The sequence below is a fragment of the Papio anubis genome, chromosome 2 (assembly GCF_008728515.1).
Source record: "Papio anubis isolate 15944 chromosome 2, Panubis1.0, whole genome shotgun sequence".
NCBI lineage: Eukaryota > Metazoa > Chordata > Mammalia > Primates > Cercopithecidae > Papio > Papio anubis.
Window position 1 is genome coordinate 179,697,647 of NC_044977.1, and position 19,415 is coordinate 179,717,061.

The 19,415-nt window shown below is 35.3% G+C and overlaps 1 protein-coding gene across 36 annotated transcripts in view; it reads right to left on the reverse strand.

Moving 5' to 3' along the window:
• The window catches only part of CLASP2 (cytoplasmic linker associated protein 2), a 221,060-nt gene that overhangs the window by 161,401 nt on the left and 40,244 nt on the right, over nucleotides 1-19,415 (reverse strand). For 33 of the 36 annotated variants that reach the window (XM_031663835.1, XM_031663794.1, XM_031663824.1 and 30 more), the window contains exon 7: nucleotides 11,047-11,117. In XM_031663835.1, the coding sequence (XP_031519695.1) occupies nucleotides 11,047-11,117 (71 nt within the window). Of the gene's footprint in view, nucleotides 1-6,634; nucleotides 7,430-11,046; nucleotides 11,118-19,415 lie in introns of those variants that run through there. The other 3 variants (XM_031663832.1, XM_031663829.1, XM_031663828.1) reach the window with 1 other exon arrangement.

Sequence of the window (19,415 nt, forward strand, 5' to 3'; positions counted from 1 at the left end):
CAGACCTATACATCCAATTGCCTACTAGATATCCACCCCCATGGGTATCTCCAAGTCACTCTAATTTCATATAGATACGTAACACCAACATCATCCAAAACTGATCTCCCCAAGTCCTCCCCAATCCCAGTAAATAACGTCACCATCTATTCAGCTGCTCAAGCTCATAATGTTGTAACCCACCTCAAGTTTTCCTTTGACCCACAGTGATCATCTACCAACAGTTCTCGTGCTTAAATCCACCTATTTCTCTTTACCTCTGCTGCCACTCCTAATCTAAGGCCACACCAGTATTGTCTTTGCCTATATTACTACCACAGTCTATTAACTGGTCTCCTTGCTTCTATTTTTGACTTCCTTCCAAATCACAAAGTAGACAATATAATCCTCTAAAAAAGCAATTGGGATCAATGCCTGCCAAAATCACTAAATGAAAGGCTGAGGGGGAACTGTATAAAGGATGGATCAGGCTGGTAACACCTAAACTCACAGTTCAATATTAGCATCACAAAGAAAGACAATCAGACAGTGTATGCCTTCTGACAGAAATCCAAAATATCACACATGAGACTTGATTCTGATCAAGTCACTAGAAAAATTTTCAATTTTGAGGAAATACAGGAGATAAACATTAAAAAGCAGAAATATAAAAGCACCATACAACACAATAAAAAAATCTAGTGTGCAGGAAGACTATTTAACACATTTTTTTCTTCAATAAATAAATGGTGGCCGGGCGCGGTGGCTCAAGCCTATAATCCCAGCACTTTGGGAGGCCGAGATGGGCGGATCACGAGGTCAGGAGATCGAGACCATGCTGGCTAACACGGTGAAACCTCGTCTACTAAAAAAATACAAAAAATTAGCCGGGCGAGGTGGCGGGTGCCTGTAGTCCCAGCTACTCGGGAGGCTGAGGCAGGAGAATGGCGTGAACCCAGGAGGCGGAGCTTGCAGTGAGCTGAGATCCGGCCACTGCACTCCAGCCTGGGCCACAGAGCGAGACTCTGTCTCAAAAATAATAATAATAATAAATAAATGGCAAGAGGAGAAAAAAGTGAGATAAATCCTATAGATGAATAGAGCCTTAAGAGGTACCTCAACCAATTGCAATGGTAAACCTTCTTCAAACACTGATTCAAAACAAACTGTAAAAAGATGTTTATAAAACAATTGAGAAAATGTGAACATATTATTTGACACTAAGGGTTAAACTTTTAGGTGTGACAATGGTATTGTAACTGTCTTTCTAAAAGACACTTTATTTGACATACATGATGAGTACCATGTGTACATACACACACATCTCAGTCCAGCAGAATACTACGGCTGGGAAAAGATAGGGTAGGGATATAGATGAATAAATACTAGTCATGTATTGATAATTTCTTGAAACTGGATGATGAGTAGTAATGGAAGTTCATTATAATACTCTCTATTTCTGGGTATGTTTGAAATGCTTCATTAAAAAATTATAATAATTTTAACCACTTTACTCCCTTGTTTAAAATCCTGCAGTGGAATCCCAATAAAATAACTCAAAAAGGTAAAGAAAATGAGATGAAGGTGGAATATGTGAAATCAGCATCTAAAAGATCACAATGAATTCTTAAAAGATGCAAATAAAAAGAATGCACATTCCTTTTGCTCTGAACTGTCAAAAAAAAAAAAAAAGAAAAAAAAAAAGAACGAACAGCTACTGAAGAATAACACCATTAACACCACAGTACAGCCACAACTTGTGATTCTCAGAAGCTAAAATAACAGAGAAGTGACTATTTCTAAGCCAGAAAGTACAGGGATGAGCACAAGGAGCAACGGAAAATCTATGGAATGGTTTTATTAAACTCTTTCTCATTCCCAATTCAGGGAGCACAACATTTTACACACAAATGTGCACATGTGTGCACACACACACAGGATTTTGTGGAAATGGAACCATGGAAAAAGGAAAAAGCAAGTTCTTAGACACGTTTAAACTTTTGTTTGTCAAAGTTAAAATTTAATAGAAGGATTGGGTAAGAAAGTCAAGGATATCTCCCAGAATATAGGATAAGAGAAAGACATAAAACTGGAAAGTGAAGACAAAACATAAAAGACAGAAGATCAACCCAGAAAATTCAATATCTGAATAATAGGTAAGAAAAGACTAAACTAATAAAGGGGAAAACTTACGAAAAAATAATAGGAGAAAGCTTCCCACAGCTAAAGAAAATCACAAGCTTTCAGAAGTAAAAGAATCAAATAGTAAAAATTTAAAACATCTTCAATTTAAACTAAAATGAAAAACTTTAGTAAAATTACTAGAAATTGAAAATTCAAGCACTTCAAAAATAAGACAATTGGCTATATTGTAATATTCACATGAAGATGCAGTATTCTCAGTAGCACAACCTTAGTTAACTATTTATTTATAAGAAAGTCAGTTCTATACAAAGCAGAATAGAGGCCAAGATATTTGATAAAGTATCTTGAAATTTCTAGGTAGATATAACTGACTAGTTAAAAATATATTTGAAGACTTTTGCCCTTTTATTTAAATGGGGTCCTTTAAAAATTCAAGACTTTGAACAGTCCAATGAAGTAAAGAGACAATCACAATTTAAACCATTATTTGGTATTAATGAAATTAAATAACACATGCCATAATGGCCATAATATCAAACTAAATAACAAATGAGGCTCAGAATAAGGTTTACTTAGAACCTTTACAAAATTTAGTCATTTCAAGTACTTAAATTTTCAAGACAGTTTAGAGTATTGCAGCTGTAAGAACATCAATTGTACTATTCTATATGTACAAAGAAAATATGTAAACCTTTTCTTGAAGATTCAAATTTATTAGCAACACCAGGTTTGAGGATATGTTACTATTGGTGCCCAACCCCCTGGATCCAAGGGGTTAAATGAGACTGCCTTAGAAGGATACTATTTATTCAAAGGTAAAGTATATGCACTTAGATGCCCTTAACACAGACCTAAAACACAGGATGGTTGTACAACACCTTCAATAGCTACAGCAGGAAGGTACTATAGGGTGGCTTTATTTTAGTCATTGTCTATTTTCAATCTTAGTGCCTGCTACTTACTGCCTGTATTACTGCTAATGCCCAGTCTTCTGTCCCTTGTAATTTACTTTTTTACCTTACAGACTTCTTTTCCTTCTATCAGTGTTCCTACAAGAAAAGTTAGCCTTCCTGCCAGTAAGTCAAATGGTTGCTTTCTGTCATTAATTTAAATTACCCAGTCCTAGTGTATCACAAAGAATATTCAACAGCATAGAAGAGAGATCTATTTAGTATTAATTTCTTGTTATTGTCCTATAAACTATTGTAGATCAAGTTATATATATATACACACACACACACACCAAGTTATATATATGTGTGTGTATATATATACACCAAGCTATAGATATGTATACAAATCAAGTTATATATATGTGTGTGTGTATATATATACACACCAAGTTATATATTAGTTCGATGCAGTCCCAGAAGGCTGGTCTCTAGAAAGTCATGGTTATATCATCGCTTGTACATACATTTTTTAAAACTCATTTTTGGAATAATAGATTGTGTTGAAATGTTAAAAGTTTAGAAACAATCTATTTACAACAAAACCTTACTTCTTTCCAGCCACTCTGCAGCATAACAACAAAAGGCCAAATTCCTCTTGCCTGCTTTTTGAGGCAGACTGCAGGGCTCAGCACCACATAATAATCCTACAGGTTTTTAACTCTATCTGGTTTGACTGACCAGAGCTACTGCATGATTATATGACTGCTTGGTTTAATACTCATGGGTAAGGGTGAGGACAACTAAATTGAAAAGCCCCCCAAACCCGCCCCCTATTCTTAAGTGAAAGCCATTATAGTGCTTCACAAATCCAAGTTTGCCTAGAAATAAAACTGCTAATGAAATCTTTCACATGGTCTTGAAGTTAAGCTTACATCACATATTCAATAGATAATAGATTAATAACTGGAATATATAAAAAGCAAGTATAAACAAACAACAACCAAAAAGTTGGCTACGATGCTGAAAGGCATCTACCGAAAAGGAAATATAAATAACCAAACATATGAAGATGATCAATCTTATCAGAAAGCACAGATGTTTATATAGGGCGAGATATTTTTCAACCATCTGACAGGCAAATTTTAATAATAACCAGAACTGAAAAGAATGTAGGACAGCAGGCACTACTGGTGGGAGTGCATGTGTGGCTTTAGCCTCTTTTGGAGCAAATTGGCTATACCTAACACAATTCTAAAATGAATGAAAACTTTGATTCAGAAATTCCACGTCCAGACTATTTTAAGAAATATATATGTGTGTGTGTGTATACACAAACACATGTGGTTTGTACAAAGGTGCTTATTTCAGAACCATTTAGAAAAATTATATATAGTAAATAAATTTCCATAGAAGACAAAATGGTTATAATATGTTCATACTATAGAATATTACGAACCATTTAAAAAAATGATGCAGAATAACACAATGGTATTTTTTAAAAAGCTCCATCCCATACTGAGTAAACACAGTAAACGGCAAAATTACATTCAGAATGGTATCATTTATGTAAACACAGTCAAAGCAAAACCATATACTTTGATACTTAATATGTACGTAAAGGCACAGTAACAGGTAGAAAAAGACATGCTCCATATTAATAAAAGTGTTCTCCTCTGTTTATACCTGGGATCAGGTCTTGAAGGTGGTTTTGAAGAGATTTTTGCTTTATTTTCATTGCTTGAATTTTGAAAGGGCAATGACATTGTATATTAAGTTCATAATTAAAATAAACAAAAAACATCAGGTAGGGGCACTATAATCCATTTGTTTTATATGTTCCTGTTTTATATGTTTACATGACTCTGGTATAGTGTATGTGCATTGGATGTGACAAAGACTAATATGCAGGAGTATATATCAAACTGTTAAGAACTATATAAATTCCAAGATAGCCTATTACTATATACATATCTTTATTGTTTAAATTTTTTATAAAGGTATCATTTTTATAGAAGAGAATTAGCTGAAATGTTATCCTCTCATCTTCGTCAGAGGTTACTTTTTAAAAAAATAATCAATATATTCCTAAACAGTCCAAATGTTATGTATTATCTAAAAAAAGAAAAACAAAGTAAACATAAAACTATAACCATTGAACCTAAAATGTTTAAGAAAGAAAATAAAATCTGGATATGGCCTACACCAAATGCAACATTTAGAGTTATCTACAAATTAGTTTTTTTTTTTTTAAAAAAAGGGAGAAACTTGGCAATGCCCTTAAGTATATGAGAACTTATTTGTTAATCCTGCTTTTGTCTTAAAAATTGATAGTTGAAAAACTGTTTTCTCATTTATTTCCATAAGATCATATAAAATGGTTACATAAATTCTTTGAATAAATCATGACGATATGCCAAACCAAATTTTCTATCAGATTTCCATTTAAATGTACATTAATAGTTTAAATGACTGTCTACCAATACCATCATTTTGATACATTTGTATCCTATCCCTCATAGCCCCTAGGGGAATTACTTTTTAGAAGAGTTCACTACATACATAGTCAAAGAAGGCTGAAACCACTAAGAGTTAAAACCTCCAGATAAGGACCAGTCTTCCTTAAGAACCTAGCAAAAAAACACTCAAAACATTTTTGAGGAACCTCAGATTTCCCTTCATACATATCTGTGATGTTGATGTGATTATAAAGTATATCTCTAGGCCTCATAACAGAAAAAGGTGTAACGGAAAAAGAAAAAAAGCTCAAGTATTAAGTGTTATAATGGAAAATACCAAATGCACATTTGGGACCCTAGATTTGGTTCTGGTTTGCTTTCTGTGCCTGGATCTGGGACATATTGTCTCAGCAGGTCTCAGTTTCCCAATCTGTAAGATGGAAATACCAAAATACTCTGAACACTTCATAGAGTTGTTCATACCTGAGGAGTTAATATATATCAAGTATACAAAAGTGCTTTGGAGAACTATTAGGCATTATAGAAATAATGTGTTTTTAAAATTATTCTTACCAAACTGAAACACTGGCAAAAATCTATTTTTAATCAAATTACACCTTGTGCATCTTAAAAGGTTAAATATTTTCTAGAAAAGTGTTTACTAGGGACACTGACAATTAACAATCATATGAATTAAAATAATGCCCATAGCAAGCCATTTTGCTTCCTTAAATATTTTACTTCCACATAATTCTACTTGTATCAAATATAACAGGAAGGATATCAAGCTAGCTAGTCAAATCCTCCTGCCAAAATCTGTCATTCCTCCAAAGGCAGTGTTCTTCCTCTAAGCTTCTGCACATATTCCACGCTTCTTCGAATATCCCTTCGTATCTACCACCAAGACTGAAGCTTGCTTGGGTTACAAGGTAAATTGTCACCTTATACTTGCCAGATCCCACACAGATACATCAAGTAAAAAAAGACGTCAAATGACATGCACACACATGCATAAATGCACACACAAGTGTACACACACACACAAACACACAAGTGTCCTTCATTCTTTAGGGAGAAATGTATTTCTTACACAGCAAATGATCGTCACCTTAAAAGGAAGTGTATAACACAAGCAAAAGAAGAAAAATAAATCTTACTCACCATCTCCCATAGCCATTAGATGGTCCAGGGAGCTCTCTCAAATCAAGAGGTCAAATAGCACAGCAAATAAGTACAGCTCAGTGCCTGCGCCACTGGGCTCGGCCTGCAGCCTGCAGACACCCGGAGCACTGTGTGACCCAGGCCTCGCTGCAGCTCTGCACCGCAATAGCCAACAGCTGCTACTCCACTTCAAAATAAAAGTCTGGGGTCTTGCTGAAAACCCTCGTTTATTTAGCAGAGCCTAGAAGGACTTGATTAAGATTATTCTTTAGCTGCACATATGCTGTTGGATACTGGTTATGATGTTTCTCCTTGTACTGGCTGCCTGAAATTTAATCTAAGAAAAGCTCTGAGAGCCAATAAATGCCATCCCGCTGGGGGACTTTTAATGCAATCATCAAAACACAAGGCATGTGTTCAGCAATCATTTTCTGCTTCCCTAAAGATATCCATGTAATCAGTAGCAATCACATGATCTGATGGATTAACTGATTTGCGCCTTTTTAAAAAGGTTTTCATCCTTTTGTCGTTACCTTTTAATATTTACAACAGAAGACAGCTAGAAGTGCACAAACAGGAATAGCCCAGTTTCCATGATTAACTGCTCTCATTATGCAGGAAGCATTTCTGGCTGCCGTAAACAAATCACGTCAAAGGCAGCCCATCAAAGGCTGCTCTGTGTGCGGACAGCAGGGCCACACGGAACAAAGCTTGCTTCTGGTGGAGACAGAACCTAGCCAATGCGCAGCTGCAGGGGCGCAGAGCACCCTCTATCCAAGCTGCAGAACCATCAGCACATTGTCAAGCTCTGAAGGAAGGTCCTGGAGCTCATGGTCACAAACAGATACATTTTAAAAATCAACCAAAGAAAAGAGCTGCTTTGCTTTTCACTAAAGGGTATGTTATAAAAACATACAAAACTAGATTGGAAGTTATCTTATTGACTCATAGAAGCCAAATATTAAGGTAATTTCAAAGCCTCATTTCCAGGCTTTATTTTATTGCCAGCCTCCAAGAACAATTCTTTTCCTAGCAACTGTTTCAAACAGAGAAGCCAGAAAATACTTTACAAGGACTGCATGGCCAAGACTGTATTAGGTCCTACACACACACTCGACAAATAATAATTATGCATAGTTTTTTTCACGGTGAAAGAGAAAAGGATTTGCAATTACAGCCACCAACACTGTTAGTGTTTACATCCTTGGTTTGTGCAGGAGACTGTCTGGAAAGCTCCGTAACGACACCACAGTCTGCCATAATCGCAGGGGACCTCCAACTTTCAGTCTTTTCTTTCCTACAGGGCTGGTGTTCCCTCCTTCTAGTCACAATCTGACAGATTTTAAGTCCGGTTTCTTCTAATAGCAGAGCTAATTCTACTGCACTTAGGGACTCTGCCTAACTTTTAAATGACAAGTTGAGTTCAAAAAACCATCAAATACTCTATAGCTCACTTATGACTGTTCGGATGACAACTGTTAGCTATAAAAAAGTTGTAGCACCTTTACAACAAATCCTTTGGCTTCTTGTATTTAGTAAAATGATTTTTTTCATCATAAAACACTCTAAATCAATATGCTGTAAGATGTGTGATGTTTCATTATTATGGTTTCAGGCAAAGACACACCAAAAAATTTTGTTTACCATAATAGTTTCTGGTCACAGAATATCAAGTGGAACAAATTTGAATTGCGTGCCATGTTTGGACCCAAAATAATTTATTTTGCATAAATAACACCAAGTGAGGGAGAGAAAAGGTAGTATCTTCAACAGCTCTTTGTGTGCATGAACTATTTCCACAAGATTTCATGCTGAGCTTTTACTCTCTCCTAAAATGTTTTCTGTTTCTATCACTTTATTTACAGTTTTAGTTTTAGTGTGCAATAAAAATGAATCAACAAAGGCCTGAAAATTTTGTGGGGAAAAATTGTGCAGAAATAAAGAAGAAGTTGAATTAAACTCCATGATATTACTTTACGTACAACTTCCCTTCAAATTGTTACTTATAAAAATTTGTTTTCAGTACTCAATTGATATATTTTTCTACCTGGGAAAACAACTCAAGTATCATGGGCTGGGATAAAACACACCATAATTTTTCTCATTAATACTGGTGAAAATAATTTTTTCATCTAATGGTCTTTCACTTGGCACAGGGTATTTATGAATAATTTAAACTCATTAAACAAGGCGTAGTTATATTTTCTCCATTACCAACTGTAACCACATTGTATATACTTGTTTATGATCTATCTCTATCACTAGATTACAGGTTCCTTAAGGGGAGAAATTTCATTATCTTCTTCCTGTTGTGACATGATCTAATTTACATTTTAAGAAGATCCCTATGATTTCTCAGTAGCAAATGGATTCCTGGGGGCAAACATGGAACAGAAGTCTACAGAAGTAGTCCAGGCAAAAGCTAAAGGAGATTTAGAAAGGATATTAGCAGTGGAGATAGAAAAAAATAAGCAAATTTGGAATATGTTAGTATTTCAGAAGTAGAAATGTTTGATCAGTTAGAATAGGAAATCAAGTCAGGTTTCTAGCTTGAGCTGATGATGGTGCCACTGACTAAAATGGCTAAGACTGGAGAAGGAACAGATCTGAGGGTCAAGAAAAGATAACAGGTTTCATTTTTGGACATAGTAAGTTGAAATGCCTATTAGGCAGCCAAATGGGAATGTCATCAAGGCCACAGGCTACTAAGTCTAGACCTAACCCAAAGGAGAGATGAATGATGGCTGGAACTACATATTGGGAATCATTAGCAAAGAGTTATCATGTAAAGCCTTTGGGCCGGGCTGGATCACTAAGAAACAGAATAAAAACAGGGAAGAGGAGGCCTGGGCCCTGGGATTTTCCAACATGATAAATAGGTTTCCTTCTTCTAGCATCTTCTTGTTAATTAATTCATTAAGGAATTTTTCAATAACAGCATATTATCATCAAAAACATTATGACCAATATAGACTTTAACTTTCACATTTGACCATAGTTGCAATATTCAGACTGTAATTGTCAATGCAAACAATTTTTGAAGTCTTCTTCAAAAAAAAATAAACGCTAGAGACTAACTCTGAACCTCCCTGTTTATGGAGTGATAAACAATAGGAAAAGGAATGGGAACTAAAGAATAAGAAACAAAAAAGCTCTATTTTGAAGGTAACAGAAATAATGTCACAAAATACAAGAATAACAGTGCTTTTGAAATAAACCACACCCAAACAATGAATACCTCAGATTTTAAAAGTATTCTACTTTTTTTTCCTTAGAGTTGTAACTACTTAGTCTGAAATACACAAACGATCATGTTATGAAAACACACAAGTTCAAGGATCTTGTCTAATCTCTTCCTACTGTTTCTGGTTTCTTTAGAAATTGACAGAGGTAACTGCTAGAAAAATAAGGAGAAGGTACTTAAAACACTTTCTATTCAGAGAAGTGAAGTGAGAATCTTCTGGCATTCAAGGTGAGGACTGGTAGCACTGAAGTCAATTTATGCTTCTGGAACTAAGTTTAGATGTGGGTAAACACATTCTTTCTAACACTCACTTACTCCTTCTGACTTCCTGTAACACATCCTCAGTCTTGCTTTAACCCAAAGAACAGTAACTAAATTTTATGAGTAACTAGTTTTCCTATTATTTGACTATAAATTCACACACCAAATTTTTACTCCAACATCATTTATATTACTAAATTAACCACACTCTCTTTAATATGAAACTACTAGGTGGAAAAACAACCTATATTATCTTTGGAAACAGAATACATTTGTTACATATATGGCTAATTAATATTTAAAGTCTCAAGTGTAAGCAAATGCTACCCAACAAAGCTAAACATAACTTATCAACTTTACAAAAAGGAGAGGAACCACAAAAATCAAGTCAATACCAGATATTAACTCCAAACGTCCCTGAATTCCAACATGGTCTCATTCTACTTAAGAAGCCCAAGGTGATTATGCTAGTGAAGTTCCTGTGTATGAGTCCCTTGATCAGTATCATCCCAGATAGTCTATATACAGAACCCATCAACCCCACAATTTCTGTTAAAGACAACTAAATAAAACAATTATTCCAGGTATAAAAACACATTTTATGCATAGAAAATGGAGGGCACGAAGGTCATCATACCTCGACCCAGAAGACACAAAAAATAAGGCAGTATCACCAAAAAAAAAAAAAAGAACAGTATCATTTTACACAACTGACCCACTATTAAATTTTCACTCACTCCAAAAGAATCAGAGGATGGATAATTGTCAGCAGGATGTAAATATTTTGTTATTATATCTCAACTAAGTTTTCAGGCCACAAAATCAACTCTTTTGAATCAGTAATATACATTTTAGTGCCTAAAACTTTGCTAAATAGTCTTAGAAATATTTGAGAGCTTACTCTTACCTTTGCAGACACTCAAAATCATACCGCCTGAACTTTGCACTTCATCAAATTTGGCAAATATCATTTCTAATCTGGGAATAAAGAATAAATTGTGTTTGTTTGATTTTTTTTTAACATATAGATAAAATAGAAACAATTTCTTTCACCATTCCCTTAGAAAAAACAATTGTAGGGATTCAGCTAGTTTTCTATACAACTCTCTTTCACAATTAAATCACTAAAAAAAGACACAAAACCCATCTCTCTTCAGTTGAAAGAAGTCAAATATAGCTAGGACTACACATTTGCAGGTATGTTTGTGAAAAGACAATTTTTACACAAAGCAGTTTCTCATGTTTCATCATAAAATCAATTCTCCAAATCCATCAAAAATATTCTAGTTTCAACCTCATAATAAGTCTACTCAGTCACCAAGACATCTTTTAAAGGCACATAAAAATCATGCCAAAGTAACTTAAGGCAAACAAAAACAACAAAATATCAAATATCAAAAACTAAAGAGATGGCTAATATCACTGATAATCCAATGCTTTCCCTGTTTCACATGACTATTTTCATACAACACCAATTCCACTGGTGCTTCTAATTTTATATTCAGGATAATTACTTTCTGCACTTCTGCTATCACTTTTCTTAGTTAAAAATGTGTTTATTACAAAAGTGATGTACATTCATTATAAAAGAAAATTAGGAAATATAAACAGGAACAAAGAAAAAAACCACATTTCTATCACTCACAGAATATATTAACTGTATCCTTTCTGATACTTTTATATTCATATACAAATTTCCTTCAGAGTGAAATGGGATAACACTGATAGCCCTTTTTTTTTTTGTTTGCTTTTCTTTCCCTTTCCAATATATTGTGCTATGACTCATTCTTAAATTTGTGACTTACGAGAACTGGGGAAGGGAGGAGGGTCACTGTCATATTGCCTTTAGTTGCCAAATGTTCTTCACTGACTTACCCATATATATCTGTCACAATTTCATTTCCTAAAACCTTACTTAAGCCTTGGTCCTCATTGTGGTCATTTCTTACCAGTAAATTAAAGATACAGGTACTTTTTGAAATAAATCATTGGCTTATTTCAGTAAGGACTAACTAAAAAATTTTTTTAGTTGAAATCTCCTCTAAGAATTCATTATAATAGGATTTCTAAACCTTAACATCACCTCCTACTTCCAGTAAATTCAACAAATACAACTATTTACATATCTGAAGGCATTTCACTTCAAAGACACAGGTCTCTTTATCCTACATAGTAGTATATTCTGGAGGGTTGGACAGACACCAAGCAGGTTGCCCACACACAACAGGTGGACATGAGATAGAAGGAAGCATTGGAATTGGAGGCTGGAACCTCAGAAAGGAGGCCGGGCATGGTGGCTCATGCCTATAATCCCAGCACTTTGGGAGGCCAACCAGGGCAGATCACCTGAGCTCAGGAGTTCAAGACTAGCCTGGCCAACATGGCAAATCACACATCCCTAGTAAAAATACAAAAATCAGCTGGGTGTGGTGGCACATATCTACAGTACCAGCTACTAGGGAGGCTGAGGCACAAGAATCACTTGAACCTGGGAGACGCAAGTTGCAGTGAGCCAAGATCCTGACACTGCAAACTCCAGCCTGGGTGATGGAGCGAGATTTTGTCTCAGAAAAAAAAAAAAAAAAGGAAAGAAAGGAGAGGATTTCGGAGTGCTGTCTGAGAAAAAGCAGAACAAGACATGAAGGGGCATAACATTTGGCTATAGAATAGAAGAACAGGAGTAGAAAATTTAGGACAGAAAGCTGAGAAGTGGGCTGGCAAGGAATTAAGGTAAGGCAGGTAATACATGGAGACAGGAATCTAGATGTAAGCAGCTTTAGTGGAAGAGGGGTCAAATGAAATAGTAGGCAAATATGGTAAGAATATGGGAGAGAGGAGGGGAGGGGAAAGGAAGAAGGGGTCAGAGTAGAAGGTATCATCCAAAGGTCTTTTGGGACTGGGTTGGGCTAAGATAGACACAGAGAGGAGATGATTACCTCACAGCATTAACCTTGCTGCCAGTTCTTCAGTTACTCTATACACTCTTCCTATGACTGTTGTACTCTCCTCAGTCACTCTTTCCTTCTAATGCTTCTCACTTTACCAACTTTCAAGTAAAATTAACATCTGACTTTTGTTTATTTATTAAAAATATTTTAGTCACCTGTTCAAAACTTTATAAAGGATAAGTTCATAACTTATCTTTAAAGCAAACAAAACAACAAACACAGTATAATTTTCTACGTGGCCCTCACAGAATCCCTCCAACCCCATCATTAAACTCTATACACTTATTTTAGAAAAACAAACGCATTTATAATAGATGATTATTGTACATATAATTTGGTGAAAAAAGGAAGAAACAAACAATTTAAGAGCAGAACGAACAGTCTAAGATATTTTAAGTAATTCAGGGGAAGAAATTAGGAAATTCAATGGAAGAAAAATACAACAGAGACTGGATTGTCCAAAAGATTATAAACACAATTTAGGAGGCCTACAAAGCTCTAGGAAGGTTCTGACTTAGGATAAGGATAGAGGCCAGTAAAGCATTAGGAGGTTCTGACTCATAGGGTAAGGAGGACAGAATTAGGAAAGTAACTCTAACCAAAGTCCAGACTTAAAAGTTTAGAATAAGAATAATAAATCCCAAGTATAACATGAAAGAGACAATTAGGTATCTCAGACTTTATCTTTTTAAAATAACAGTATTATTGAGATAGAATTCGATACCACAAACTTCGCCTCTTTAAAGTGTACAATAAAATGATTTTTAGTATATCTGCAGAGTTGTGCAACCAAATAATCCATTTTAGAACATTTTCATCACCCCAAAAAATAACCACATACCCATTAGCAATCCTTCCCCATTTACCCTGATCTCTCCAGTCCTAGGCAAACACTAATCTACTTCCTTTCCCTAAAGATTATATCTAGCCTATGAGTTGCCATATCTGGCCATTTCATATAAATGGAATTATACAATATGTGGCCTTTTGTGACTAGCTTCTTTCATGAATGTTTTCAAGGTTGATGCACGATGTATCAGTCATCCCTGTTATGACCAAATAATATTCCATTGTATGGATTTACTACATTTTGTTTATCCATTCACCAAGTAATGGACATATGTAGATGTGGGGTATCTCTATTTTTTGGCTATTACAAATAATGTTGTTATGAACACCTGTGTGTAGGTTTTTGTGAGGAATGTTTTCATATCACTTGCATATATGGCTAGGAATGGAATTACTAGGTTATAGATAATTCTATGTTTGACATTTTGAGGAATTACAAACTGTTTCCAAAGTTGCCGCACAACTTTACATTCCCAATAGCAATGTATGAGGGTTCCAATTGCTCTACACCCTCATCAATACTTGTTAATGTCTATCAATTTTTATTTGTCTATCATTGTTTATTTTAGTCATCCTGGGGGTGTATAATAGTTTTGATCTGTATTTTCCTCATGGTTAAATGGTGTTAAACATCTTTTTATGTGCTATTGCCATCTGTATACTCTTTTTGAAGAAATTCAAATATTTTGTCTGTTTTAAAAATTGGGTTATCTGTCCTTTTACTATTGAGTTGTAAAGAGCCCTTTATAATAGTCAAGATACGTGTCTTATATTTGATTTCGGCCAGGTACAATGGCTCATGCCTGTAATCCCAGCACTTTGGGAGGCCGAGGCAGGAGGATTACTTGAGGTCAAAGGTTCAAGACCAGCCTGGTCAACATGGTGAAACACCATCGGCACTGAAAACACAAAACGTGGCCGGGTATGGCTGTGTGCACCTATAATCCCAGCTACTCAGGAGGCTGAGGTAGGAGAATTGCTTGAAGGGAGGTGGAGGTTGCAGTGAGCCCAAGATCGTGTCACTGCACTCCAGTCTGGGTGACAGAGTGAGACTATCAAAAATAAAAAAATTGATTTGCAAGTATTTACTCCCATAATATGGGTTTTCTTTTACTTTCTTGATGGCATTCCTTGAAGCATAAGTTTTTAATTTTAGTGATATCCAATTTATCTATTTTTTCCATTGGTTGCTTGTGTTTTGGTGTTGTATCTAAGAAACTATTGCCTAGTGCTTTCTAAGAGTTTTATTATTTTGGCTCTTACATTTGATTCTATAATCCATTTTGAGTTAATTTTTGGGTGTGGAGTGAGGAAGAGTTGCAAATTCATTCTTTTGCACAGGGATATCCAGTTTATAAAGCACCATTGTTGAAAAGACCATTCTTTCCTGCCCTATTGAATGGTCTTGGCATCTTTGACAAAAATCAACAGACCAAAAATACAAGTTTACCTCAGTATAGTTCCAATGATCTATATCTAGTGTTATGCTAGGACCATACTATCAGAACTTACCTTTTAAAATATATTTAATAGAAAAAAATTGTTTAATTTTTTATTATTTTTATTATTTTAAAACTATTTGACTTCACCGGGCGCAGTGGTCCACACCTGTAATCCCAGCACTTTGGGAGGCTGAGGCGGGCAAATCACAAGGTCAGGAGTTCGAGACCAGCCTGGCCAACATAATGAAACCCCATCTCTACTAAAAGTACAAAAAATTAGCCAGGTGTTGTGGCAGGGGCCTGTAATCCCAACCACTTGGGAAGCTGAGGCAGGAGAATTGCTTGAACCCAGGAGGCGAAGGCTGCAGTGAGCTGAGATCATGCCATTGCACTCCGGCTTCGGTGACAGTGCAAGACTCCAACTCAAAAAAAAAAAAAAACAAAAAAACCAAAAAACAACAACAAAAAAACCACTATTTGACTTAATGTCTTTATGAACCATACTTAAGTTTAGTTGTTTTAACAAAGAAGAATGGTTCTGATAAAAATTTAAGAGTGGGCAAAAACAAACTTTAACCTTAGCAGGCTATATCAAACAGAAAATTTGGAAACCATAAAGGGAGTTATATTTGAGAATCAAAACTATCCCTTCTAAAAATTAAAGTTAGAATTCGATCACCATAACAAAAGAATACTTGTTTCAAATGAATGTAATATTCAGTATAAACTCTTGAGAATATATGGTAGTGGAAAAAGGGAAATAGTGGAACAATAGTCTGAAGAAAGGTGTAAACCAAAATTAATCTATGCTTTAACTTACAAAAGTTTAAGAACTGTTTAATATGTGTTGTTATTTTGAGGATTCGAAATACTACCCATAAAACAATGAGGCCATAGGCATCAAGAATAGAAAACACTCTGCGTGTTTGAAAAGCAAAGCTCAGGTACCCACACAGAGTCCTTCTCCATTGCCTACTACCTGCTAAAGAAGCATCACCAGGGAGAATGACACAAGCACAGCATGGAAGAAAGAACAATGGACTGGGTGTCAGGAAGCCATCAACCTCCTACTGACTAGCTGTCGCTGCTCTGGGTCTCAGAGTCTTCATCTGCCAAGTGACTACCGACTTAGAGGAGGGAGGAATGGTAAGAACGGCTAGGGGTAATAAGTCATTGGCCTATTTCAGTAAGAACATTAAAGTATTAGCTACTTGCATATGATAAAACCCCTATGAGGTTAATTCTGATGAGAAGAAACTCAAATAAAGAGTTTCCTCTAACAAGTAACATTACTAACAAAAGATATAAATCAAGAAGAAAGGAAAATTATAGGTCAATGTCATTTTGAGCATAGATGCAAAAATTCTAAGCACATATATGCATACTTAATTTATAACAAAATAAGAAACGAAGAAAGATGTTTTCAAAAAGTAGTGCTGAGTCAAGTGAGTATCCACATGAAAAATTTTTTTACCTGAAGTCTTTAATCATTGTATTTGCCAAAAAACAAACACACACACAAATCCAAGTGGATTATAGATCTAAATGTGAATAAAACTTTCAAGACAATTACATACAAGAATGTCTTCATACATTAGGGTAAGCAAAGATTTCATAAACGGGGCACAGAAATTTCTACTCATAAAGAAAGTGACTAAGAACTACTTTAAAATTAAGAATTTATGTACATCAAAAGGTATCACCAAGAAAGTACAAAAGCTAGTCACAGAGAGAGAGAAGGTACTTGAAGCATATAGCGTTGACAATGGCTTGTGCACAGAACATATAAAAAAGTTCTACAAATCAAGTTTTTAAAAAGAGAACTCAATTAAAAAAAAAAAGGGCAAGAGGCCTGAAAAGAACACTACAAAAGACATCCAAATGGCTGATAAACAGATTAAATCGTGCTCCTCTCTATTTGTAATCAGAAAAATGCATGTTACGACCACAATGAAACACCACACCCATTAAGAACCTAAAATTAGTGAAAATAAGCCTAACAATACAAAATATTGGTGACTATGTAGAATAATGGAAACTTGCAACAGTACCAGTGAGAATATAAATGGAATACAACCACTCTGGAAAACTGTCCATATCAACTAAATGTGAACATCACCTCTGACATAGCAATTCTACTCTAAGATATATTCCAAAAGAATGAATTAGTATGTACACCAAAAAGCATATACGAGAAAGTTATTAGCAGCATACTCATAAAAACCGTAAACGAAAAATAATGCAAATGTCCATCTTCAGTTTTGAATTCATAAAGTATAGTCTATTCATACAATGGAAAACGATAAGGCTATCAAAATGAACAACTGTAGCTGGATCCAACAACCCAACACACACACACACACACACACACGTAAAAAACATAATTTTTAACAGAAAGAAGGCAGACACAAAGAAGTATATGATTCTATTAATATAAAATTCAGAAACAGTCAAAACTAAACTATGGTGTTAGAAGTCAGGATTGTGGTTACTTTTAGGAAGAGAAGAGGTAAACATTTAAAAGGATTTGAAGTGGCTTCTGGGATGTTGTAATGTTCTACTTCATCTGTGTGGTGGATACTTGCATGGACTCACTTTGTTATAATTCATAGATTTGTATACTAATGATTTGTGCACTTTTCTGTATGGAGTTCCTACCTGAATAAACATTTAAAATATTTTTTTAAAAAGTAATTCCCCCCTCTGATTTCCATATGTAAGAAGCTTGGAAAGTTGCTACTCTGCCCTAACAACAAGTAAAAAGTTAAACAAACTAAAAAATCGACAACTCTTCTTACATTTGTAAGAAAAGGGAGGTCACAGGGCAAACAGCTGCACCAAAAATTAAGAGATGGAGAGATGAAAACAGAGAATCACAACTTACCAGAGCATAACCCATCAGTAGAAACCTCTGTGACTCTGTGAAAACCAGTGTCAGAGTAGGAAAACCTGACCTGTAGTTAACAAATTGCTGGAGGCTCAGAGTGGACAACTCTTGAGAGTCAAAAACTCCAGGGGACCCAGTCATCGTGGTGCAGAGGAGACCACACTTTTTGAGTTTTACCTCCAAGAGTTCAACTTGGTTTTCAGAGTGAGTATCAGTGCAAAATCCTATCATGTTTCCAGCAGGGAGAACCGAAAAAGAACCAATTTGAAATATGTGAGTATTCTGTTCTCCTTAACAATGTCTGACCTTAAGTGAAACTATTTAATTATACTTAACCTGCTGGGGTTTTATCAGAGCCTAACTGACCTAGGAAAATACCCATCTCCTGCTGCTCTAGTTCTCCGGAGAAATGGAAATCCCGAACTCCAGTCTACTATACTCTTCCATACCAAAAAAAGGGAAATACATGATTCCCGCCCACTCTAGCTAGCCATCCTGTCCCACCTAAGTGAGGGGAGAGCGGGAAATACTTAAGGAACATTTGTGAAGTTCACAATCCAGAGGCACAGGCTCACTAAAATAGACCTACTCATAGGACTATAGAACACTTCCTCTACCCCATACCTTACCAACACATTACTAAAGGCCTGTTTCAAGTAGTTCCTTTTACCTGTCACATCATGTTCAACTATTAAAAAAAAAATTACATGGCATTATGAAAGACAAAAAAAAAAAACAAAAAACAGAGAGCAAGTATCAGAACCAGACCCAGATATGGAAGATATGTTGGAATTACCAGACCAGGAATTTTTTTAAAACTATGATTAATATGCTAAGGGCGCCAAAGAATGAGGTAGACAGCATGCCAAAAAGGAAAAAAAAAAAAAAAGAAAATAGAAAATAGATGGGTAAGAGAGAAAGAAATTCTAACAAAGTACCAAAAAAATAAAAATAAAAAAGCTGGAGATCAAAAACTTAATAAAATTAAAGAATGTCCTTATTGGGCTTATTACTAGACTGCACACTGCTGTATCTCAGAGCTTGAGGAAATCTCAATAGAATTCTCCAAAACTGAAAAAGCAAGGAAAAAAGAGATTGGAAAACAAAACAGAAGCGACTATCCAAAAACTGTGGGGCATCTATAAAAGGT